The sequence below is a fragment of the Mus pahari genome, chromosome 9, assembly GCF_900095145.1.
Source record: "Mus pahari chromosome 9, PAHARI_EIJ_v1.1, whole genome shotgun sequence".
NCBI classification, from domain to species: Eukaryota; Metazoa; Chordata; class Mammalia; order Rodentia; family Muridae; genus Mus; species Mus pahari.
Window position 1 is genome coordinate 18,323,062 of NC_034598.1, and position 25,894 is coordinate 18,348,955.

Sequence of the window (25,894 nt, forward strand, 5' to 3'; positions counted from 1 at the left end):
AGACCTCTCCAAGAACACTTGAGCCTTTGGGGACATCATCTATTTGGGGACCGTGGTTGATTTCCAGCATCTGCACTTGCTGATGCGGTGGATTCTCTCTGTGTAACTTCCAGTTCGTTTAGGTTACTTTTAACTCCTTGGCAATCGTTTCTGTCATGGCCGTGAGGGGGAGATGGGCAACAACAAATCTCAAGCTGCAGATTCCTCGTCTCTGTCTGAGGAACAGCCCAAACCTTCCATCAGAGAAGGGCTCTAAGAGAGGCGTTGGCGCGTCGCCCTCCTCACCCCCAGGGGGCGCCAGCGGCCCGGCGCCAGCCTCATTCTCAAGCGCACGCTCTCTTTTAGCCGGGCCGCGGCGGCCCCAGCCACGACTCCCAGGGGCGGCGGGGTTCCCCGGCAGCCAATCAGAACGCTCCATGTACTCACGGGGGGCGGGGCTGCCGAGGGCGGAGGAAGATGGCGGCGGGGGCTAGGTGAGGTGTTGGCCGTGGCGAGGGGCTCGGGCGCGGGGGGTGGGGGGACGCGGAGCGATGGCCCGCGCCGGCCGCCGGGGCGGATAAGACCCTGTCGCGCCGCGGGTGTGGGCCGGAGGGAGGCGACGGGGCCCGAGCGCCACAGGAGTAGGACGGGGCTGTCCGAGCTGGTGTGGCGGGTGCTGCACGCGCTGCTCTGCCTGCACCTCACGCTCACCTCCTGGCTCCGCGTTCGCTTCGGCTCCTGGAACTGGATCTGGCGGCGCTGCTGTCGCGCCGCCTCCGCCGCGGTCCTAGCGCCGCTCGTCTTCACGTTCCGCAAGCCCCGGGCCGTCGGCAGGAACCGGCGTCATCACCGGCACCCGCCCGGGGGGGAACCGGGACCGGGAGCCACCCATCCCCGGCTGCGCTGGCGCGCGGACGTCCGGTCCCTGCAGAAGCTGCCGGTGCACATGGGCCTGGTGGTCACGGAGGAAGTGCAGGAGCCCAGCTTCTCAGACATCGCCAGCCTCGTGGTGTGGTGTATGGCCGTGGGGATCTCCTACATTAGCGTCTACGACCACCAAGGTGAGGCCGGGGGACAGGGGGAGGTGGGGTGACCGAGTCTGAGGGCTCCGTTTCTAGCTACTTTGTTCCCGGTCGTCCTGCGAGGCCGCCGCCCTCTCCGGGCCCTGCGAGTTTCGGTAGCCCTTGGCCCTTAAGGAAAAAAAAAAATCACGGTGCCGGTGCTTTCGAGGAAGGGAGATCAGTTTTCTGGGACATTGACAAAGTCTTTAGATTTGGTTAGTGTTGGTAACATTTAAAAGCTATTTATCGTAGTCCGTTAAGGGAGGTGGTTTTCTCTGGCTTTGTTTCACAAAAGAGGGAGCTGACGTGCAGAACATTAACTGATTTACCCAAGGTCACAAAAGTAACGGGGAGATGAAGGTAACCTGTCTGTGTGCTCTTCAAAATGTCTCTTCAAGGGGGTTCAATGAACTCATCTTAAGAGCGACCAAGCAGTGGAGCCGCGTTGTAGGATTTCTATGGCATTTGAATGGGGTTTCTGAAAAGTATGTGAGAGTTTAGATAGGCCTGGAACAAGGCCTGAAATCACGTGTTACCATTTCTCCTTAGAGGCCAGTACAGTACCTGATACACTTGTCTTCCTGCAAGTAATCAAGGCAGTGGATTTCACTCCGGTTTCGTTAAGGACAGTGCTCAACACTTACTGCATGACAACAAGCCTAAAAGCGTTATGGCAAATATATTTCTTGGAATTTTGCCGTCGTCTCGGGCTGGAGGGGAGAAAGGGACACACTCACATAGGTGATGGATGACATTTGGGGAGTGTCCTTTCTACTAGAAAGGAAATTCTGAAAGGAGGAACTTGAGATGTGGGGTAGAGGAGATGAAATGTGAGTAGGGGATTGAAGACCAGGAGAGAGATAAAGTGGAGGCTCTAAATGTCAGCCTTGCATTTCCATCAATTCAATTCTAAGTGCCTTGGTGTTTCCTTAAAGCTAGAGCTGTGCTGAGAAGAGTGAGTCAGGAGGATTGGTATGCAGGAAAGAAAAATGACTGTTTTCTTCTCCGGTAAACTGCCTGCATGCTCCGCAGAAGCAATTTGAGTTCTGCCTTTAAATCTTTTATCAGCTATGTATTTGAGTTTGGGGTTTGGTTGGGGTAATAGTAACCTCTGACTACTTTTCTCTTTTTTACAGCTAGCAAGGAGGATGGCTCCCCAGGAGCCTGTTGTCTGAAGTGATAATTTGCCCTATAGGGTAAAGTGCAGTATATTCAGAGACTGACAATACAGAGTTTCCTGAAGGACTCATGAAACCAGTAGAAGTCTAGGAGGAGACATGGCCCTTGCCTGACCCAGTGCAGTCAGTAGTGTGGGATATAATAGGGCAGTAAAAGTGGCTTGACGTATATCCAGTAGGAAGGAAGGCTAGAGCTGAGTTGTTTGACAAGACTGCTTCCAAGTAGGAGTTCACAATACAGCCACACTTCCTTGTTCCTGCAATTCCTGTTGCTCAATCTGATGTGATTCAAGTCCTGTGTCATATGCTCTTAGAGGGAATTATTAGCAATGAAAAGAACTCAACTTAATCCAAGTTTTGACCTAGAACTAAATGGGGATTTAAGGAGCAATTTTTTTTTTTTGTTTTTTGTTTGTTTGTTTTTTAACTGAATAGACTTCAAGGATTCTGTGTGCTTCTATAAAAGCATTTCTTTTTCTTTTTCTTTTCTTTTTTTTTTTTTTTCCAGTTTTTCGAGACAGGGTTTCTCTGTATAGCTCTGGCTGTCCTGGAACTCACTTTGTAGACCAGGCTGGCCTTGAACTCAGGAATCTGCCTGCCTCTGCCTCCTGAGCGCTGGGATTAAGGGCGTGCGCCACCACGCCTGGCTAAAAGCATTTTGTTTTAAAGGCTGTAATTTCATAGTTTGAATAAGAGATCTTTACATATCCTTGCTCTTGACTGTTTCTTTCTTTCAGCAAGCCCTAATTGGGTGTATATGAAATACCATAGCTTTCTAAGCACGAGAAAGCGTGCAGGAGTCAATGAGAACAGAACATACTGTTTGCTCTAGTATTCCTCTATTTAAGATTGTTTTGCTATAGATATTTAGAAAAGTTTTTTGTATTGACTTGTACATAGATGAGAAAACTTTTCAAGGAGGGATAGTTACTGTACATCAATGCAGGCTGATATGTAAGTTGTGACAAATGAGTATGAAAGACCAGGGAGAGAAACGGGGAAATTCCCTTGAAGCTCTGTTGTCCCCCGGTGGCTCTAGGAAGAAGGGAAAGTGACATTTGCATCGGAACTACCAAAGGTACATTGGATTTGGAGCTCAAACACCACCTTGTCCCTCCCTATATGTGAATTGGAAATGCCACCTCTTTGGGGGCTTTCCCATTAGATTTTCCTTAAACAAGCGTGTTGAATTGGGCATTGGGAACAGTGAGTATAACAGGTAGGCTTCTGTCACAGAATGTTGGAAAACAAGGTAAGATGAATGCTCAGGCAGCTGTTTTGCTCACATGCCATTCTGTAGAAATCCATCCCAAAGTTCACTGTTTTAAAATAATTTCCTGTTGATGCAGTACAATTGGGCAGTTTTCCTTGCAGTAATTTACATACATAGATTGCAGTCAGTCAGTTGGCAGGGACATAAAGGTTGCCATGTGTCATCCATTTTATGTCTGGTTCATAGTGGCTGGAGTGGAAGAGATGGTCACCTGTCTTCACGAGGCTACTGTAGACTTTCTTATATAATAGAGGCTTCAAAATGACCCACTTGCCTCCAGATCAAAGGTTCCAAGAATCAGACCAAAGCTGTAAGGCCTTAGGACCTGGTTTAAGCAAGCAGTCACACTGCCTGTCTGGAATGAAGGCAATAGATTTTACTTCTCAGGGGCAAAATGGCTTATACCTCAAGGTAGAGCTGAGCGGAGTTGATAGCAGCCGCCGTGGAGACAAGCCTATGATTTAACTTCCCCCTAGCCTACATCTCTTCAACCTCAAATCTGTATTTAAATACCATTCATTCTGATTATGATGGACTCTAGGTTGCTTCTAATTCTTAGACTAAAATACCCATTGACATTTACTTTCATTTGTCTCTTCCTGTGAACTGATGGCCAAGTTTGTTTGCTTTTGTCTTGGCAGACTAGCCTTCAACTTAAGGCTCAATTGCCTCAGCTTCTCTGCTGCTGGGATTACAGGCATGCGTTCTTCACCTGGACTTTCTTATGTCTTGGTGGTCACTCTGGGGATTGAACTCTGGGCCTTTGGCACTGTAGCCTGAGCAATTCAGTTAAGCCTATGTACTTTTTTTTTTTTTTTTTTAAAGATTTATTATTTATTTACCTATTTTATGTATGTGAGTATACTGTCACTCTTCTCAGACACACCAGAAGAGGGCATCGGATCCCATTACAGATGGTTGTGAGCCACCTGTGGTGGCTGGAAATAGAACTCAGGACCTCTGGGAGAGCAGTCAGTGCTCCTAACCGCTGAGCCATCTCTCCAGCCTGCCTATGTACATTTTCATTATACTTGCCAACTTTTTTGATTATGCTAACCTCTGCTGTATTTATTCATTGAAAGTTAAAGTTTTCTTAGAAGATTGGTCAGGAAATTTTGAGTGTACAGTTCTTATAAGGAGAATCGACTATTTTGTCTGCGTGATTATGATTTAGAAAATGATTATGATAGGAATTGTGTTTTAAAAAAAATGTTTCTTAAATGTACTTGACGTTATAGCCTTGGGGCTGTTCTGCTTCTTTGTGCTCACTTGAAGTATACAGTGCTCCAAATAGTTGGGATGGGTACCGCTTACTGCCCAGTTGTGTTGGTACTATGATTACAGTAGGTTGGTTTAGGGAGGTTTGAGAATGAGTCCTTGAATGTTCATAGGAAACGCTTACTGATCAGCTGAATTAAGGTCGTCCAACCCAGGCATCGCTGTTTTTATCAAGCTATTATGCGGTGCTTCTGCACTCTGGAGTTTGACCTGAACGTAGAACAAAAGGTATTCTGCCATGCGCCTTATGTAAGAGTAATCATGGGCTGGAGATGTAGCTTAGTGGATATGGTACTGAGACCCTACACATGCACGTGCTCACACACATGTGCACAGACACATGCACACACCTCATTTCAGCTTTTACATTCTTATTCACATATGAGGACAATTTGGGGGTAGCGTTACTTATTATAAATAGAAACAAGTCAGCAAGGCATTATTTTCTGTATTATGAGATTCAGCAACAGGACAGCAAAACTTCTTTCTGTCTTTATCTCTGGGTAGTTAATTCTCACTAACCCTAAAGGGACTGCCTAGTGCCACCTCAGCCTTCACAACCGATTTCTCCACCACCTCTGTATCTCTACATTTAGGCTATTTGCTTCCACCTCTTTCTGGAATATTCCCCTTCTGTTTTGGAAATGACTATCTCTGATCCTTGTGAGTCTACGCTAGTGTCTCCTGCCCTTTGTGAGGCACCTACCTTTACCTTACTCTGTTCCTGGATCTCCTAAGAACCTTGGGCACCTCTAAAGATACGTGTGTTTTCTTCCTGTCTGCACTTGATGTTCATACATCAGAAGCTCCACAGATGTCCTCTCTGCTTCTCCTTTGGACTCCTTCCAGGCTATGCTTCATGTTGAGTGCCTGCTGTGGTTGGGCTGTACAGATTCTGTGACAAGCAAAAGGAACTGAGTTACAGCTCTTGTTTCCCAAGAGTGGAACCTTAGAATCCTTCAGGAAAGTGAATTAGTCTGTTCTAGTTTGACCTGTGACATAGATTCTAGCAGGAGATATATAACTCTCAGTGTCATTGTTGTCCTTGTGATGAATTAGGGAGATGTTGGAGGTATTGAAGGCCCAGAGATACACCCAGGATTGTATTTGGTACTGAACAGTGTACCTGGAGTGTTTGCATTCCCGTATGTAGAAACTAGTGGGAGGGAACCTGTGTCCCCAGACCTCACCTTTGTGTAGCTCACTCCTTCCTAGAACTTCGAATTTTATTTTACCATCTCCTTTTTCTGGCAAAGGATTCTTTACCAAAATCCTATCATGGTTTTAGACTATCCGGCCAAGCCCGTGGCTCTTAAGGTTATTTCATCCCTGCCCTGCTTCATCTCTGAAAGGTTCTCTTTGCTTTAAATGCTGGTATTCTCAGAGGCTGGAAGTGGAGGCCACAAGAGGAGGCCAGAAGGGGGCAGTAGATACCCCGAAGGCAGCTGTATTGGTGAAGTGAAATTGAGTCCCCTGCTAGAGTTGTCCATGATTTTAACCACTGAGCTTTCTCTTTAGCCCTGTGTATTAAATTTTAATAGAAACCACTATTTTTTGTTAAATTCTTAAAAAACAAAAGCCACGTAGTTCTTTGGTTCTGGCTCTGAGGTGTGTGTATCCCAGCACACTCACGGAGGTCAGAGAACACCTTGTAGAAGTTGGCTCTCTTCCACCATGTGTGGCTCAGGTTTCCAGGCTCAAAGACAAGAGCCCGTCTCGCTATCCCCTTTGCTGGTTCTTTCTGTGTGCTATGTGCTGTGCAAAAATGTAGTAAGTCTAAAAGATTTCCAGCTCAAGAAAGAATCAGAAAGCCAAGAGACATATCCCCTAAGGAAACAGGTTTAGAATTTGAACCTTTTTTTTTTTAAAGCTTTTGTTCTTATAGCTTATGTTGATCTTTCCCCATTTAGAGAACAGACAATAGTCCCTTTATGGACTGACATGTTGCATCATCTTCAGGCCATGGTACCTTGGTACTGACTTCCAGGTGATAGAAACTTTTCATAAAGGACATTTTAAGGCAGAGAGTGTTCCTTCTCGCATCTCATTGATGTAAACATCGCCCCAGCTCTGGGATACCTGTTTACTCACTGCAGCTCAACCTCATAGAGCTTTTGCTCTCCGCTGATCCAAGTATCAGGGAAGCAGAGTTGGGAGGACATTCTTGTTTCAGAGCATGCAGCTTTAGCTGAGGTGTTGCTGGGGGTGCAGTGGGGGGATGCGGGTGGGGAGGGAGGGGAGGAGTGTGGCTGCCTCATTTGTGAAACTCTCTGCTTGTTTTTTGGATGTTGATGAAACAGACACCTAAAATAAAATGAGCTGGAGCTGAGAAAGCCTGAGTGTCTTCTTCAGCTTACACACTTCTGTGTTTGAGGTGCTTAAAGCCTTTACAAGAAGCCACCAGCACACATTTGTTTCTTTGCTGTATGTTAACATTCTAGCATAATTGTTGAGCTGTGAGATAAAATGGGGCTCTCCGTTAAAATAAAATAAAATAGTTCAGTGGCTTAGAAGGATTGATGTTTACGCTTGTGGTAGTCATGTAAAATTTTAATATAGTTTTCATTTAAAATAATTGTAGTATTAAGTATATGTTTTCTTCTCCAAAGATTTCCCTCCAGTAGTGTAATGGTTGTGTGTAAATGAAGGTAACCAACAGGTAACTTACTTAGGTCTCCAGGCATTGTACATAAGGAAATATTGCTTTAATTGTATAGTTCAGAGGAGCTTAATAACTAGGAAACTGTTTCAGTTTATTTTTCTTCGTCCTATAAATCCTTCTCGCTAGCTGTTTCTTAAAAGGTCTGCTTCTATAAAAGGAACAATTGTAAAAGTTTTAATATCGAAAGGTATGTTAAATGTGTATTTTTTTAAAGTCATTTTATTAGATTGATTATACATTTCACATGAATTTTGAAGAACCTTTAAGAAGTACAGGCAAGATTAGTTGAAAGAATACTTGTTTAAGCTTCTTGTTTCTTGATTTTCTTAATTTGGAAAGGTCATGTTATGTCTTACTGCCTGGCTAGTATGCACTTGCTTGGGCATGGGGGTGGGCTGAATGGTGAGACCTCTGTTTGATCCCAGAATGTCATTTACCTTTCAGAGCAGAGACTTTTTCCTCTGTGTGTAGCCCTGGCTGTCCTAGAGCTCACTTTGTAGACCAGGCTTGCCTCAAACAGAGGTCTGCCTGCCTCTGCCTCCTGAGTTAGTACTGAGTTTAATCCTGGGATTAAAAGCATGCACGCCGCTGCCACCAGCATTGTTTTACTGTTGCTGCTGCCGCCAGGCCAGAGCAGAGGTTTTTAAAGACTCCAGTAAGGAATCTGAGATCAGTTTGTAATTTTATATGTAGACTGGCAGACTTACTTCTGTTGGAAATATAGATATTCTGGTTTCTGTAACACCATGTTTGCTTGGATGTCTTGATTCACATCTGTACCCATTAAGTCTCATGCCTGGCTTCTCTTTTGTTTCTCTTCTAAACGTGAGATGTATGTGACTCCTTGTCTTTCTGCTCAGCTTGGCCATGAACAGCGTGCTGAGTGGGTATGGGCAGTTAGTGCTGTCTCAGTGTCTCTCCTGTGATTTTAAGAATCTCTGTGTGTCGACATGCTGTTTGTACCTCTAGCCCCATTGCCTCAGAACTTGAGACTCTGTATCTCCAATATTACATGTCTAGAACAGTACTCTTGAAAATCCCCTCAAATCAGCCCTCTCATATTTTCCTCCATGCTGGAAAGTAGGAGTCACTTTCATTAAGTTGTTCATGTCGAAAACTCAGCTGAGTATCTTGTTACCTTCTGTGGAAGTTGTCGCTTGTCATCGGCCCTTTGTGCCTTATGTATGTACCTATGTCTGAAGTGTCCCCTTGTATTGGTGTCATCTGTCCCACTCAGATTTCAGCAAGATTATCTTTCACTTGTGTTACTACACTAGCCCCCTGAACTCTCTATTATCCATTCTTCACCTATCAGCAAAGTAATTTTCTGGGACAGCATGGATTGGGAATTAAATTCAGGACCTGTGATAACTCTACTAAGCCAACTCTTAAGTTAAACCCTCTAGTCAATTCCTGTTGTACACTATATTCACTACCAGGACTAATGTCTCCGGTCTCACATAATATCCCAGTTCCATCTCTGTTGTTGTAATAAAGTACTGTGACCAAAAGGGTAGGAAAAGGTTTATTTTGGTTTGTACTTAAAACAATTTGCAGTCCATCATTGGTGGACGACAGAGCAGAAACTCAATCTGAAACCAAGAACACTGCTTACTGGTTCTATCACAGGTTCATGCATAGCTACTTTCCTAGGGCCCAGGACCATTGCTTAGGGAATGATGCCACCCACAGTGTCCTGGGCCTTCCTGTATCTGTAATCAGTCTCCACAGACTTGTCCATAGGTCACTCCAATCTGGGTGATCCCTCAATTGAGACTTTGCAGGTGACTCGTGGGTGTGTCAAAGTGATAATTAAGTTAACTGGGACTCTTCTTTCCACTTTCTTGTAAATGCTCACAGAAGTATTCTTCATTCCTTAAAAAGATGAACTTTGAAAGCTGAGAGAATACATAGTAGAGCTATCTCTGTAATAGCCCGCACCTGAGGAAATTTTGGTTTCTTGGTTGGCTAATGTGTGGTGCCTGGGATTTAAACCCAGGGCCTTAAAGCATGCTAAGCAAGTGCCCACCACCGAACTACATTATTCAGTTCCAGAACTACCGGCTTTTCTATATTGAAACTTGAATAGAATCAACCACATGTTTTTGGTAGAGTACCAGGATTGAGATATCTAGGAGAGTGGAACAGGAAGGATACGTGCTGCATCAGTGACAGCAGACACACTGCACTGCCACTGATCTGGATTGCCGTGTGTAGACATGCACCAGGGGCAGGTCCAGAAGCAGGACAGCTGTGTTACCTACCATGCGTTAGGGCAGGAGCAGTCTAGTGTGTTAACAGTGCAAGGTCAGGGGACATTCTCTTGTTGTCTAAACTTTGCACTTAGTTTTTAGTACCACAGTTACAAACATTTCTTAGACTATAAAAAGAAACACATGTTTGACTCCTAATACATATAGCTCATGTTTATCAAGAAACATTAAAATTGCCTGTTTTTTTTTGTTTGTTTGTTTCTGTGTTTGTTTTTTGTTTTTTGTCTGAGATGCAGGTTTCCTAGCATAAATTTTTTCCTTTCATGGAAATTAGAGTGTGTCCCTGTGTACATGCAAGTGTGTTTTCAAAGATGACTCTTTCATAAGCCTTTTCTATTTATGATTACTTTCCTTTGGGAAATGAAGCATTTGTAAGATAGTTATAGCAACAAAACAGAAATTCCTTATGTCATTACAAAACTTATTGCAAGAATGCTTGTGTGCCCTGTGAACCTTCTGAAAGCCTTTTTTTAAAAAGCTAAAGAAAAAACAAGTTACAACTATCACAGTTCCTGTGGAACACTGTGACATACTTCCTTCTGCAAGACTACACACACTTCCTAAGCCTCCGCAGACAGCGCACCACCACCATCTGAGGACCAGCTGTTCAAATAGACGAGCTTGTGGGGAGCAGTCTCATTCAAACCACCACGTGCTATAGCTCTTCTTCAAGTTAATACTGTGGGCTTTCCGTACAGCTCAGCAGCTGAACATGATTGCTGCCATACCTGACAACTCGAGGTGCATCTGCAGAGTCCATGTCAGAGTGGAAAAGCTTCTCCACAGAGTTGTCCTCTGACGTGTATAAACATGGCAGGTACACACACATACACACACACTCACATGTGATAAATACTGAGTGAGTAGTAATTTAGACCTAGATTTCAGATCGGATCCTTTAACACTTAAGGACAATTGTCTGACCATCTCAAGGGTAGGATAATTATTTTATTGGTTTTACTATGTAACTTAGGCAGGACTTGAATTCTCAGTCTCCCTGCCACATGCACCACCAGCTTTGTCTTAAAAATAAATGCTTAAAATGCAATACTGTATTCTGTTTCCTTAAAAGTGGCTTTTCTGATGGATATGTGTGCTAACGTTTTTATTCCATCATTCTTGATTTCAGCTAGCTTGGGTTGTAGAAGGCAAATAGGGCGGGTTATGAAATGAGAAAAAACCTTCCACATGCCTTATGCTATTACTTCAGAAATCTGTCAGTCAAAGCCAGCCTTCTGTTTGTGGCCTTTCTTGTGTATCATGTGAAGTGTGTGTAGATTGCTACAGAGAAATGAACACTAGCAATACTTACATACTTCATGGATGAAGTAAATGCCATAGAGTATGATCAGTTATAGTGGTCAAGCTGTGTGTTATTAGGAATCATTTTCCTCATAATCTGATTCAGGTAAGCCTCAGACCGTTTGTCTTCCCAGCTCAGCTTATAGCAAGGTTCTCTCTAACTGTCTGCCAGTCTATATGGAGAGATAACTGTCTGGCTCTATCATTCTTTTCTTGTAAAGTCTGCATGCAGTCAGGAAGTGTCTGCTTGTATTGTGGAAGGTTCCTGGAAATCAAAGTACCCATTCAGTCTTCTGTCCTTTTAGGTTTTGGTGTACATAGATTATTTGTTAAATAAACATTGAATTTCTTTTATATGGAAAGTGACTTGGGGAAAGAGATTTATAAGCTAGAAATGCACAGGTAAGAGTGTCTTTCAGCCGGGCGTGGTGGCGCACGCCTTTAATCCCAGCACTTGGGAGGCAGAGGCAGGCGGATTTTTGAGTTCGAGGCCAGCCTGGTCTACAGAGTGAGTTCCAGGACAGCCAGGGCTACCCAGAGAAACCCTGTCTGGAAAAAGGCTCTCCCCCCCCAAAAAAAGAGTGTATTTCAATGGTGGTGGTGTTTGGATAAGCTAGTTCTACTTAAGAGTCCAGTGTTAAGTTTAATAAGGAATTTGAGCAAAATCCATGTGTGTTGGGGGAAGAATGGGACACGTGGGGGTGGGGGTCTCTGGAGGGGAGTGACACATCAGCTGCCCCATAAAGAATTAGGAGAATTCTACAGGGTAGGCCAGGGAAGGACACACAAAGGATAGGAGTTGGGGCGATTCCATCTGTGTGAGAAGCATAAGGCAGTCCTTATTTTGCCGATTATAGAGCCACAAAGAAATAGGTTGCCTTGTTTCCTAATCATGCACTTTTTACCCATTTACTGCTGAAGCACAGACAGCAGTGTTTATGCTGTGTGGTTTAATGCATTTCGGGGTCATTGAAGATGACAGCTGGAATGTGCCAGGATAGAAGGTGTACCCAAAGCTGAGTAATTGGTAGCCTAGTGAAGCATGCTGGGAGGGCTTGGAGAGGGCTGCAGTGACTGGATTCTATAGTGGCAGTGGACTGAAGGAATGAGGGTGTAGAAGCCATTGCTGTAGAGTAGCCAGAGAGCTTAGCGTAGTAGTGGCCTGAAGGTGGTAATGCTACGGAGTGAAGAAAGTGCCTGGGTGGCTGGGCAGGTCATGCTGCCTTTAGAAACAACCAGATGCTTGCCCACTCACCTCACCCACTTAGAGTTCTCACTGTGCCTTAACCCTACATGCATATAACTTTTTCTTTTACAGCCCCCTTCCCCTTTTGAGATGAGGTCTCAGCCTCAAGCTGTATGTATCCCAGGATGCCCTGTAATTGTGGATGTAGTCTCAGCTAGTTTCAGATCCACAGTATCTTGATTGTTTAGTTCCTAAGTGTTGGGCTTACAGGTGTGAGCTGCTGTGCCGTCCGCAGCTTGCCCTGATTGTTTTGAGTGCCAGCCATTTATGATATACTGCCTTGTCTTCACTCTGCTCTCATTTACTTGTTTACAAAACTTTAAGGTAGAAGTGAGTATTGTGATGAACTGGACATATTGGGAACAAAACAATAGCTTCTTACTTAAAATTTAAATATCTTGTTCAACATGGATGTCTTTACATTAATTTTATAGAGATGCTGCATTATTATCTTATTAGGCTTCTTGGCATACCTTTAAATATACATCCTAAATTTTGCCATACTTATCTTACCCTTGTCCTGTCCCCTAGTGGATTTAAAGATCTCTGAAGACTCAAGGAGAAGCACATGGCGGTGAGAGAGGGCTGAGGAGTTCTCTCCCTTTGGGGGAGTTAGGACAAAGGTTCAGTGAAAAAGAAGAAGAGGAGGATGGCCTGCCATCAATGGAGAATGTGAGAAGGAAACAGATCCTGATGTCAGTGCTTCAGGGAAGCGGAGGAGGGAAGAGTGAAGATTGGAAGACCTAGGACCAACTTTGGTGACTAAGTACACCATTGGTACCTGGGATTCCAGCACTGTGGGAGGCAGAGGCAAGAGACTTGAGTTCGGGGCAGACCTTAGCCTGTGCCAGTAGAGAGCTTCCTGGGAATGCAGGAGGCTCTGGGATGCCTTAAAGAGAGCAAGAGATGCTGAGGTGTCCCACTTTTAATATGGAAGCCAAAGTAAAGCTGCAAAATGAGTGAGGACTAATACGTAGGTCTTAAGGAATTGGTAAGAGGGGGATTCCTGAGATCTTGATATGAAGAAGCAAGACAGAAGTGCATTTGAGTGCAAGTGTGCTGTGTGCCTATGGCCATGTGCACTGCAGAGGCCAGAGAAGGTATCTGGCTTAATTATCCCTCGAAGCAGGGCGTCTGACTGGACCTGCAGCTAGGCTGGTGGCCAGTAAGCCCCAGCAGTTCTCCTGTGTGCCTGCCTAATTAGGGTTACAGGCATACATGGTTACTAGGAATGGTTATTCCTAATTTTAAGCAAGTTCTAGGATTTGAGCAGGTCCTCGTGCCTATGCAACAAACTCTCAGACCCATTCAGCCATCTTTTAAAATACACTGATATGTCCTGGCTGGAATGTTACTGAGATTTTTACATTGTTTTTAAAATCTAAATTGTCTATTTTGTTTTGTTTTTCTTTGAGACAGGGTCTCATTCTGTGGCCCGGCTGGCCTGGACTTCATTCTAGTAGATAATTGAGACTCGTAATACTTCCATGTCTATATCATGTCTATATCTGCCCTTTGCCATGACACAGACATTTTTATATTATACATGTGGAGTTTTGACTTGAAATTAACAGCATCTGTAACTATCTTTGCACAAGTATGCCTGCTTTGAACATTGCTGCACATAGTTTCTGATGTTAGCCACTTTTCTCTGGAACTATTGTGTAGATGTATTTCTTTAACTCAACTTGCTTGGTTTTGGGTGTGGGTGTGGTATTGTCCCCTTACATTGCCCAAGCTAGTTCTGAACTTACTTTGTAGGAAAGCTGACCTTGAGTTCTTGGTCCTCCTGCCTCCACCTTTCAAGTTCTAGGATTGTAGCGTGCACTACCACTCTCAGCTCTTAACATTCACTCCGAATTTACAGTCTCTGTCAAAATAAATGCCCGAGTCAGAGAAAAAGTAAAAGAAAAAAAACTTTTAATTTTGTGTATGTGTGTGAGAGAATGTGCAGGTGTGACAAAAGAAGACATAGGCTCCACTGGAGCTAGAGTTCCAGGTGCCGTGGGCACTAGGAACCGAGCTTGGGTCTGCAAGAACACCAAGCCCTCCTACCGCTGAGGCATGCTAGGCCTGGCCTACCTTTTGGTAGAAGGAAAGAACCAGCTTCTTTAAAGTTGTCTTCTAACATTCACATGCATGTGTGCCCAAATAAATACTTTTTAAGAAATGTGATTTTTCTACTACCTAATATAAACGCTGTGGGATGGTCTATATTTTCCTGTTATGTCATATTCTCTATACTCAGATTGCTTATAGTTGTCCTTGGCATAGCTGAATTATTTGAGGAGTCCTGTAGTAGTCTGCTGCCTATCTATACGTTGCTTGTAAACTGATACCTGCTGGCAAGTAGTATGAAGTAAAACTCGGTGCCTCCCTCACTCCTTTTCTTGTACATACCCTTTTACCTTTGTGTCTGTGTTGTACATTTCAGATTCCTTTGTCCTAAGCATTTGCCCTATCGATTGCCCTCTCTATATGGAGCTTTTTAAATTCCTAGATTCAGTTCAGCTCAAATCTTGCTTTAAGAAACTGTTTTACATTATGTATCTATTTAGAGTGTGTGTGTGTGTGTGTGTGTGTGTGTGTGTGGTGGTGGTGGTGGTAGTGAATTTGAACCAGAGCATATGAATGGAGGTCAGAAGACACATGTGGAAGCTGGCTCTTTCCACCTTATGGACTTTGAACAAACACACAGCAATCACTTTTGCCCTCCTGCTGAGACATCTTGTGGGCCCCCATGTCTTGCTGCTTCTAATAAGCCTCCTCCCATTGGAAGACATTGCTTTTTATTACTTCTTGTCTTAGTTTTCTTGTGCCATGAAGAGACACCCTACAATCTCTTATAAAGGAAAACATTTAATTGGGGCTCATTCATGTTTCAGAGGTTTAGTTCTTTATGCTCATGGTGGGTAGCCTGGCAGCATGCGAGCACACATGGTGCTGGAGAGGAGCTGAGAGTTCTACATCTGGATCAGCAGGTAGCAGGGGGAGAGAATAAGTCCGGAGCCTGGCTTGAGCTTCTGAAAACTCAAAGCCAACCCCTGCTGACACACTTCTCCAAGAAGGCTACACATCTCAAATCATGCCACTCCTTGGGAGCTTGTAGGGGCCACTTTCATTCATACCACCACACTGCTGTTACATGCCTGAGCCCAGCTTATATTTGCATACAGCTGATTCTCTCCCCTTTTCCCCTTCTCCCTTTCCCCTTCTCCCCTCTTCCTTGCCTGATCCATCATTGTCCCCACTTCTTTTTCCTTTCTTTACAAAGTTAGATCATTAAATGAATGCAGTTTTGTTTTCTAAGGGATGCAGTGGTAACAAATGTTAGCTTCTGTGCATGGTTGGAAGATCACATTTTACTTTTGTACTTCTGTACTTGAATTTAAATTTTTTAAATTTTGCTTTTATTTTATCTTTTACTTCGTGCATAATTTATGCTGCTTTTATTTCAAACAACTGAGGCAGTAGTATTTTATGTGTATAATAAATCTGCAAAGAAAAGATGTTAGGAGCAAAGTCCAGCTCCTTCTGGACACTGGGTTTTAGTTTCTTACTATGTAAGTAAAGGTTTCAGGCGAGGGCCCTCTTAATTTGTTCATGGGTCTTACTTAGTCTTTCCTACTCAGCTGTTCATTTGCCTCCAAGTAAGTAGCTAGGTAGCCCTGGCCCTAGTTCTTTAAAGATAGTTTTATTATTTTATGTATATGAGTACACTGTAGCTGTTTCCAGACACACCAGAAGAGGGCATTGGATTCCCTTACAGATGATTATGAGCCACCATGTGGTTGCTGGGAATTGAACTCAGGACCTCTGGAAGAGCAGTCAGTGCTTTTATTCACTGAGCCTTCTCTCCAGCCTGCTGGCCCTTTTTCTGACTGAGAATTAAGCCAGACCCTGGTAAAGACAGCTCTGCTGTCATGTTTCCCTTTAGATTCCAGTTTGAGGTTAGTCATTTCTGCTTTACTTGAAATGCAGCTTTGGGTATAGGGTTGTATCCACAGCAGAAATCCATTATCATTGAAGAGCATCCCCTAACCTGGCTTGGGCTTATTTGTTCATCATTTTGTTTTTAAGGTATTTTCAAGAGAAATAATTCCAGATTGATGGATGAAATTTTAAAACAGCAACAGGAACTTTTGGGCCAAGATTGTTCCAAATACTCAGCAGAGTTTGCAAATAGTAATGACAAAGACGATCAAGGTAAGTGCATGGACAGTCGGACACTCTGTGTTTTATTTTTGTTATTCTTTATTATCAGTAAGTTGTCTTGCTAGGAGATAATGATCAGAAAATGATAAAATGACAACTGGCATTATATAAATGAATCCACGTTAAAGACTTTATTTAACCAGGTAGATTTTATGGTCCCTGAGAAGAGAAGCCCAGGGATGTATAATTGTATTAGTGAGTTAGTGAGTGTATAAATTGTGCAAACCTGGATCTCTTATAGGGCAGTTTGAAAGAATGTTTCTAAGTAGTACTTTTGCATTGTTATCAGTTAGCTAGAGTCCTAACATTTATAAATCAGCTTCCAGAGTCAGGAAGGCATATGGATAGTGCACACATACTTTACGGAAACATAGTTTCTTCAGTCTGTAGTTTTATGTTACTACTAAATTGACTCTTGAGTGTAGATGGCATTTTTAAAGATTTATTTATTTATTATTAGTAAGTACACTGTAGCTGTCTTCAGACACTCCAGAAGAGGGAGTCAGATCTTGTTATGGATGGTTATGAGCCACCATGTGGTTGCTGGGATTTGAACTCCGGACCTTCGGAAGAGCAGTCGGGTGCTCTTACCCACTGAGCCATCTCACCAGCCCCCAGATGGCATTTTTAGATAAACAAAATTGTAAATAGTCTCATTTATAGAGGGTTTACTCACTATACAAAGCTACGTTTAGGATTTGGAAAAGGTATTTATAAAAAATAGACTCCATTTCTTATAGACCTCGGGTGTGGGGCTCCGTTCAGGGGGAAAGCAGGTGTATTAAGATACCCACACAGAAGAACTTGAGCGGCTCCTTGTCTTCATGACTCTTACAGAGTGTTTTACATTTTATCTTGTCTGTTCTTTTCTCTAGTTTTAAATTGCCCTTCGGCAGTGAAGGTGCTGTCCCCAGAAGATGGAAAAGCGGATATTGTGCGAGCTGCCCAGGATTTTTGCCAGTTAGTAGCCCAGCAGCAGAGGAAGCCCACAGATCTGGATGTAGATCTGCTAGACAGCTTACTTAGTAAGTCCGAACCGGTTCCCCTTTTGTCTCCCAACACACAGGTGATTGCGTATTTCAGTTCTTTTCAGGGCTAGCCAGGGACTACATAGTGAGACCCCGTCTTGGGGTGGGGCGTCGGGAGGCTTTTATTGCTTTGCCTCTTACAGAGCTGACATTTAGTGACCCACATATGAGAATGATTTCAAGATATGGGGCTTAATTTTCCACGTAACGGGAAGATTTCATAAAAGGAGGGATTTACTCAGTTATTTTAATTTGGGTATGTGTGTGGGCACATGGGCAGTGGTCAGACAGTAGCTTTCTGGAATTGTTCCCAGGCTGGGTAGAGCTCCCTTCCCCCATCTTGATGGCTCAAGGGAAGGGTTTTTGAGGACTTTTTAGAAAATGAGTATTCTTGGAAATTGGGATTTCATTGGGCTGTGGCTCTTTTCCGTCCTCTTCCACTGTTTCTCCCTTGTTAGCTTAAGCAATTTATTATGAGGCAATCTCCCCAACGCAGCCTGTTTAGCTCTCCTTTGTGCATTCATTCATAGCATGCAGACAAACCACTGTGTATGTCATACTCTGCTAAAATATAGCATCCCATGTGAATGCTCATACATAAGTATGATCATGCATCCCCCACCTCACCCCATACTGCTTACGATAGTCTTTGCTGTTTCTCGCTGGGGTCCTTTTAGGAACCTTTTGCCTTAACTCAGTGGTCCTTCTTCCTAGCATTATCTTTAATGGTTTTAAAAAAAAGAAAGAAACTGTCTAAAAATTAATGTCCATCGATGGCTTGTGATCCCAAGACATCATTTTTCATCCATTCACATAGAGTTCCATATACCTTATTTATTAACCATGCATTTTCTGTCTCAGTTATTAGCTCTTCATTCCGGCTCTTCGCCCTCACTTGCTAACTACGGTGGACTGTTCACCTTTTGCTTTCTGTCATTGGTTAACTGTGTGGGCTCAGTAAGCTCAGTAAGCAGCAGTGTGGAGCTATTTCGTCAGAGTTGCTGAGATATTGACCGTTTCTTGGACAGTTTGAAGCTTAATCAGAGAGGAATTTATAAATATGTCAAAATGGTAGCTTGAGGAGGCCCATAAATGACCGTCGGATAGCCCATAGGGAAGTATGGAGTGCAGAGCCTAGGAGCTTCAGGCCTTGTTAATTTATAATAAAATGTATACAGATTTTTAGAAATTATTTTTATCGTATATATTTTATATATATGTCTCATTATACATACACATAGATAGATAGATAGATAGATAGATAGATAGATAGATACATACATACATACATACATACATACTTTCTAGGCAGGTTTCTCTGNTTAGCTCTGGCTATCCTGGAACTCCCTCTGTAGACCAGGCTGGTCTCAAACTCAGAGATCTGCCTCCCTCTGTCTCCCTAATGTTGGGATTAAAGGGTGTGAGCTGCCACTACTCACCTTTATTTTATTTTTTTGAGATTAGTATTCTCCCTCTCTTTTCTCCAAATCCTCTCATATTACCCCTCCACATTTTCTTTTAAATTTATTTTTTTTCTGCATCAATTGTTCTCCCCTCCCTCTCTCCCCACCCCTCTTACCTTCCCCTAAATACTATCTTCTCCATCTGTATAATGTTACCTGGATGTATGGTTTGGGACTGACCATTTGGTGTAGGATGACCAGTGGGTATGCTCCTCTTAGCATTCTTGGTTGCCTGTAGTTCTCTGAGTAGGGTCAAGGCCTCGTGGGCTTTTGTCCTGTGCACCGTAGCATGACTGTTGCCGTTGCCCCTGTTAACTCAGGTTTAGGCAGTTAGGTTGGTAACACTTTATGAGTGTAGCTTCTCAGATTACTAGGAGACACACTCTCACAACAGATGTCCTGATTCTCTTGATCTTACAGTCTTTTAAACTTAGCTAACTAATAGTCCTTTATGACTATGTTCATACTTCCCTTAGGCGCCTCCCCCCCCCCCCCCAAAAAAGACTTTCAATGCCCGTCAGTCCAATGCTTGAGATTAGGACCGCGCGTCAACCAAGATGAGCGGGAGATCCCTCATAACATTCCTGTTACTGATGGGATATGTACGTAACTCCCCCCCCCCCCCAAAAAAAAAAAAACCAAACAAGCTAACAGAAGAAAACCATTGGTTTGCCTTTTGACTAAATTTTGTACTTATTGGAAATTGTATATAGTATGTAGATTTTCATATCCTGCCTAATATTGAGCATATATGTACTCAGCATAATTTTATTTTGTTTTCTTTTTAAAGAGAGTCTCACTATAATACCAGGACTGGTCTGAAACTCACTATTTAGAACAGGTTGACTTCAAACTCATAGAGATCCACCTGCCTTTCCCCCTGAGTGCTGGGATTGAAGGCGTGTGATATGATACCCAACAAGCATATTATTTCTGAGGTTTGTCTGTGCTCAGTGTATTATAGTTCATTACTCAGATTCTTTCATTGAGTGGATTCTGTTCTGTGAATATAGCTCATTTTATCCAGTCATTAGTTGATAGACATTTTGTTGGTAGTTTTTGATAATAAATATTGCTGTGACCACTTGCATGTATGTCTTTGTGTGGGTATGTTTTCTTTTCTCAAAGGTAGATACCTAATAATGGAGTTGTATCATGTGTGAATGAGTGTTTCGTCTGTTTCATATCCTTGTCAGCAAGGTAGGCGTTTCTGTCTGCTCATTCTTGCTGAAGTATGTGATAGTGTTTAATTTTCCTCATGGCTAATGATGTTGAGGATCTTTTATGTGCTCACTTGCCATCTCTAATTTTTTTGGTAAAGTATGTGCTTAAATATTTTGCCTATTTTTATTATATGCTCGTTTAGTGTGTGTGTGTGTGTGTGTGTGTGTGTGTGTGTGTGTTGCACATACGTACAGACGAGAGGACACACTTGTAATGGTTATTTCTTTTTTTTCCCACCACATGCATCCCTGTATCAATCTAAGGCCGTCAGGCGTGGCAGCGAGCACCTTTACTCTTAGTGTTGAGTTTTAGGATGATAGCCTTTCATAGTCAGCATGCACTTGTAAAAAAGTAGCGATAAAATGCAGGGTTTACAAATATCTCCTTGACTTACTTTCTCATTGTTAAACGTGATTTCTTTAACGTGTTTAATTTTTATGAGCTCAGTTTTTTATTGTGTAGATATCATATATACATTTATTTTCTTATGTAAGAGCTCTTTGCCTAACCCAAAATCTCAATTCTTTCTTTTTGTGTTTTCTTCTTTTACAGTTTTATAGGCTAAGTTTTGTAAAAGTAAAAGATATGAGATTTCAGGTGTTTTTTATATCACTGTTGTCCGGCCCCTCATTTCTTTTAAGGCTGTTTTAGGTCAATGGAACACTGAAGACAATTTTTAAGATGTAGCTGAGAATTGATCTTTTAAGTTTTGTAGCTAAGATATGGGCATGGAATGAAAGGAGATAGATTTTCTTTTTTCTTTGTTGTGTTTTTTGNTGGGCATGGAATGAAAGGAGATAGATTTTCTTTTTTTTTTTTTTTTGTGTTTTTTTTTTTTTTTTTTTTTTTTTTTTTTTTTTAAAGATAGGGTCTCACTATTTAGCCCATGCTGGTCTCAAACTCACAGATTTACTTAGCTCTGCCTTCTGCATTCTCTCTCTCTTTTAAGATTTATTTTATTTATGTATTTATTAAAGCTTTTAAGCACAAGAGTGTAGGTACCCTGGGGATCCAGAAGAGGGCGTCAGATCCTGGAGCTGCTGTTGTGGGTGCTGGGAACTGAAGTCTGGTCCTCTCAAAGACCATTACGGACTCTTAATCATGAGCCACTTGTCCAGCCCAGAGATGGTTAATTCTTGATCAACTTTTTCTTTTTAAAAGTTACTCAGTTCTGGGGCCAATATAAGCAATTATGTCCCCAAAGCAATGTTTTTCTCAAGATGCTAAGATAAAAGGGGGTTTGGAGGGTGAGAATTGAGTTACTTCATAAGGTAATCAGTGTAGTTGGACGGACTTTTGACAGTTTGCACATTTGGAGTGAACATAGTCCTTGTTTGGAGGGGGTGGGGGTGGGGATATTCAGATGAGGCTTCTGAAGAGAACAGGCAAGGAAATCTAAGAAGCCTTTGAATGTTTGTATTAAGTGGTTCATGGTAATTTCATGTGTGTCTTTATTCCCAAGGTTCACATGGTTTCCCCGATCCTGACTTAGTGTTGAAGTTTGGTCCTGTGGACAGCACATTAGGCTTTCTTCCCTGGCAAATCAGATTGACTGAGATCGTGTAAGTAACTGAAAGTATGTTGGCTTTGTTCTCTGATCCCAGCACTGTACTAGATCTAAGCTAATACCGCCCCTTTAACTCAGGTGCATAAGTATGAGTGGCACAATAAAGGCCTGTAGATGAATCAGACAGTAAAGTATGTGATTGTGCAGATGTTTGACATTGACATTAGTGATCTTAGGTGATCATGAGTGAAAACAGTCTGAATGCTGGAGTTGTTGTTCCACAGAAAAAGTGGAATATGCCCAGGCATGAGCAATTTTATCATAGTAACAGTGAGTGGGAAGAGGAGCAACAGAGAGATTGTGGTGTGTAGGGATGCGGGGAAATTCTCTGTTGGAGCAATAGTGTGAACGGAATGAAGACAGTTTTGATAGCACAATAACGAGTAGACAGGGAGTGGAAATAGCTTGGAGCATAGGCAGTACTGGAGGGTGATTTTGGAAGGTTTATTTGGCCATTATGGCTAGAGCTGGATTGGGGAAAGCAAAGTGAGAAGGTGGTTGAAGGGGCTCTACATGCGATTTTGGGACGAGTACAGTGAAGGGAATGAGATTACTCATGTACAACAGGGTTTGCAGACTTCTAAAATAGCCAGAAAATGAGTATCTTACACTTTTCAGGTCGTGTGTCTTCTGCTTAACCATTAAATTTGCCTGACTCAGCAAGTGCAGCTAAATCACAGACTGCTCATGAACAAACATGACTATTACTTATAAAAATATATTGTTAATTGAGCATGCCTTTAATTCCTATACTCAGGAGGCTGCGACAGGAGGAGCAGGTCAGAGCTAGCCTGACCTGCATAACCGAGTTCTGGACAAGCCTGAAACCTTGTCTAATAAGCAAAAGTAGTAAGCAAACAAAGACAAACTGTTATTTGTTGACCCCTGTTTTAGAATGAGAGAGAGAGAGAGAGAGAGAGAGAGAGAGAGAGAGAGAGAGAGAGAGAGAGAGAGAGAGAGAGAGAGAGAGAGAGAGAGAGAGAGAGAGAGAGACCCCCCACCCCCACCCCCCAGCCAGGGTTTCTCTATGTAGCATTGACTGTCTTCAAACTCAAGAGATCTGCCTATCTCTGCCTTGAGTGCTGGGATTAAAGGTGTGTGCTACCATGGCTAGCTACAGTAAAAGAGATTTAGTAGACTTAAGTATATTCAGCTTTTACAGGATGAGTGGAAAAATATTAGAACTCATTTGTCCTGTGAGAATTATTTACTGAATGTGACTATACCATAGCACTTTACTAATTTTAGTAAAACTTAGGAGAGGAAGGGAAATGACTCCTAAGGTTTTAGGATGAATTGACTGGGAGAATTTTTGTTTTGAGAGGAAATCTGAGGGTAAAGGGACTCCTCATTTATAAAGGGGAGATGCAGATGATCTCAAGGCTGTACACTGTTTAATGGGAACACTTAGTAGGACACACATGCATAGAATTGGTGATGGGATAAGAAGGGTAAAAAAGAAAAGGACCCTAGAAGTGGTCGACATGGTCAGAACAGAGGACCTCTCCAAAGCATCCTTTAAGAACAGCAGGTTTGAGAGTTAAAGACAGCGTGAAAGGAAGAGGCTTGAGAGCGTGAGTGTGGGCGACTGTCCAGCCGCTGCAGTCACGGCACAGGGAGCAAGGGGGAGCGGACTGTGTGCATGCAGCTCAGTTCTCCAGGCCTGGCTATCTTTCTGAGAGGCCTGTGTCTGTTTGCCCCAAGGTTTGCCAATTGTTCAGCAACTTCTCAGGTCAGTGCCAGGAAGTTAGCTGGAGAGTAGGGGAAGACCAGTAGGTCTTGAGTCTAAGCTGTGCAGCTCGGTAAGGTAGCTTGTGAAAGTTAGATTAATTTGTTACTACTACTACTACCACTACTACTACTACTATTAAGATAGGGTCTTTATATCATAGACCAGGCTGGCCTTGAACTCAACAAGAGATCTGTCTGCCTCCCACATACTAGAAGTAAAGGCATGTGCCACCATGCCTGGCTACTGTTATTTTTTTTAATAGGCATTTTAATTAAGAGTTGAGGATTTGAGTGGCACAGGTAACAGACACCTATCACGTAACAGGTTGCCCACTGTCCCTGTGTCTGTACATTTCTCCTCGTGCTTGTATTGGTTGAGGTTTGTCTGTGTTTGTATGCTGTGCAGAACACTAAGACGGTGATGTCAGGTAATCTGAAGGATCAGAAGCTAGGAAGCATTCAGCAGCCTCAGACACAGAGGGTAGTGGCACAGAGTAGACACACTTGTAGATAGGGCAGTTACTAAAATGTGAAAGACAGGAATGTTGGAGGTTTAAGCAGATTTAAGGAACAGTGCCATCAAATATCATTTGAATAGAGATAGTAAGACAAGGTTGGCAGCAGACATTATTTTCATTCGATGTTGAGAGATTAGAGGGGAAGTCGGCCACTTTCAAGATTCTTGGCAGTTGGAGGAAGGATAGTAAACAGCTGTAGCAGAAGAGAATCTAGGGTCAGGGGTCAGGCAGGACTTCTTTTTAATAGTAGGGTGGTGTGTGTGTGTGTGTATGTGTGTGTGTGTGTGTGTGTGTGTGTGTGTGTGTGTGTGTGTGTGTGTGTGTGTAATGTGACTGGAGCTCTGAATGTGGCTTTTGTAATCTGACCATGTGTTTGGCTCTAACAGTTTTGAGTTTCTAAACCTTATTCTGAAGCTGTACAAAATAGAGGGTTTTTTAATACTGATTTTTGAAAATTATTTCATGCATATAAAGTACCTAGAACCTTCTCATCCTGTGTTCATACTGCCTTTCCTATGCTTGCCTCCACAGGATAAGTGTTCCTGCAGCAGTGGGTGGGGATGGGTTACACAGTCACTTATTGGTTGCTCACCGTGTCACTGTGTGGGAGTTGCACACAGCTCTGGCCATGAGCTGCTAAGAAGTATCTGGTTTTACCCGAGAACATGCAGAGTTCTTGCAGTGAATTTGGGTACATTGTTAATACACAGATTTCTAACTTTAACATAGGTTTTTGTGTTAACACATTGTGAATCTAACTCATTGTATCTGAATTTTCTCTTGTAAAAAGAAGGGCAGATTATTTTTGCTTGAGCTGTCTCGCATCACATTTGACAAGACTGGCCTATTCTGTGAACAGTGTACTTTTTTCGGCCCTTGCTTCTGGACCCCTCCAGCCCCGCAGTATAGCGTGTCATCTAATCTTTCCCTGTGCTCTCTTCTCAGCTCTCTGCCTTCTCACCTAAACATCAGCTATGAGGACTTCTTCTCCGCCCTTCGACAGTACGCAGCTTGTGAGCAGCGGCTTGGAAAGTAACCTCCCTGCTTGCATAGTGTGACTTCAGGCTTTTGGAGAAAAAGGACCCAAGTGACACTGATGTTTACAAAGTACCTATAAAACCCTGTACGCACCTAGTTCATATTCCTCATAATTTATCAACAAACACAAAAAAGTGTCTTACTTGAGTGCGAATGAGAGAGAGAGAGAGAGAGTGTGTGTGTGTGTGAGTGTGTGTGTGTGTATGGAAATAAATTTATAAATGGGGGCACATTGGAGAATGGAGTATATAAACTGGAGTTCAAGCAAGTAACAGCAGTGTGTGTCTTAGGAACTGAGATTCCAGANACAGAGGCTTCAGTTCCTGCTGCTTCCCTGTTTGTCTGGGGAGTAGAGGAGTGAGTAGGACTGATTTAGTTGTCTGGGGTGGGTGGGGATAATTTTTGTTCAGTCTTTTTTAGTGACCAAACTTTAATTTTTAAGAATAATATATTGACTTGTAGGGGAAGTATTCTCATTTTGAGTGACATTCAGAGGTCCACATTTGCTTATCTGCCGAGCAAAGGGAACGTCCTCAGATTTCCGTCCATTTCATTTCTTCATTAGAGTAAACAGTGGGACTTGGGAGTCTGCTGTCTATTCTGGGCTATAGAGATCATTTGATGAAAAAAATTTACAATATTTGATGTACAGAATACAAAACATTTAAATATTGAATTAGGCACCCAAACCCAACAAAGAATGAACAATCATCTTAAAGATGGAACTTCTTAAAGGACAATTTTGATTTCCTTCTTCGTGTNAAGATGCTGGATAGTACCCAGATCATTTAAAACATGTTTCCATTAGCTTTTTATTTAAAAATACACATTTGAGGGAAGTTACCAAGGCAGCTCTTG

The 25,894-nt window shown here is 42.8% G+C and overlaps 1 protein-coding gene across 1 annotated transcript in view; it reads left to right on the forward strand.

Annotated features, from left to right (window-relative positions):
• The first annotated feature begins 419 nt into the window (after positions 1-419).
• Positions 420-25,894, forward strand: part of Nus1 (NUS1 dehydrodolichyl diphosphate synthase subunit) — a 25,966-nt gene continuing 491 nt past the window's right edge. Inside the window, exons 1-5 of the mRNA XM_021205068.1 lie at positions 420-1,040; positions 16,333-16,458; positions 17,343-17,492; positions 21,645-21,744; positions 24,944-25,894. The exon at positions 24,944-25,894 is cut by the window's right edge and continues 491 nt beyond it. Of these exons, the coding sequence (XP_021060727.1) occupies positions 926-1,040; positions 16,333-16,458; positions 17,343-17,492; positions 21,645-21,744; positions 24,944-25,034 (582 nt within the window). The 5' untranslated portion in view covers positions 420-925 and the 3' untranslated portion in view covers positions 25,035-25,894. The remainder of the gene's footprint in view (positions 1,041-16,332; positions 16,459-17,342; positions 17,493-21,644; positions 21,745-24,943) is intronic.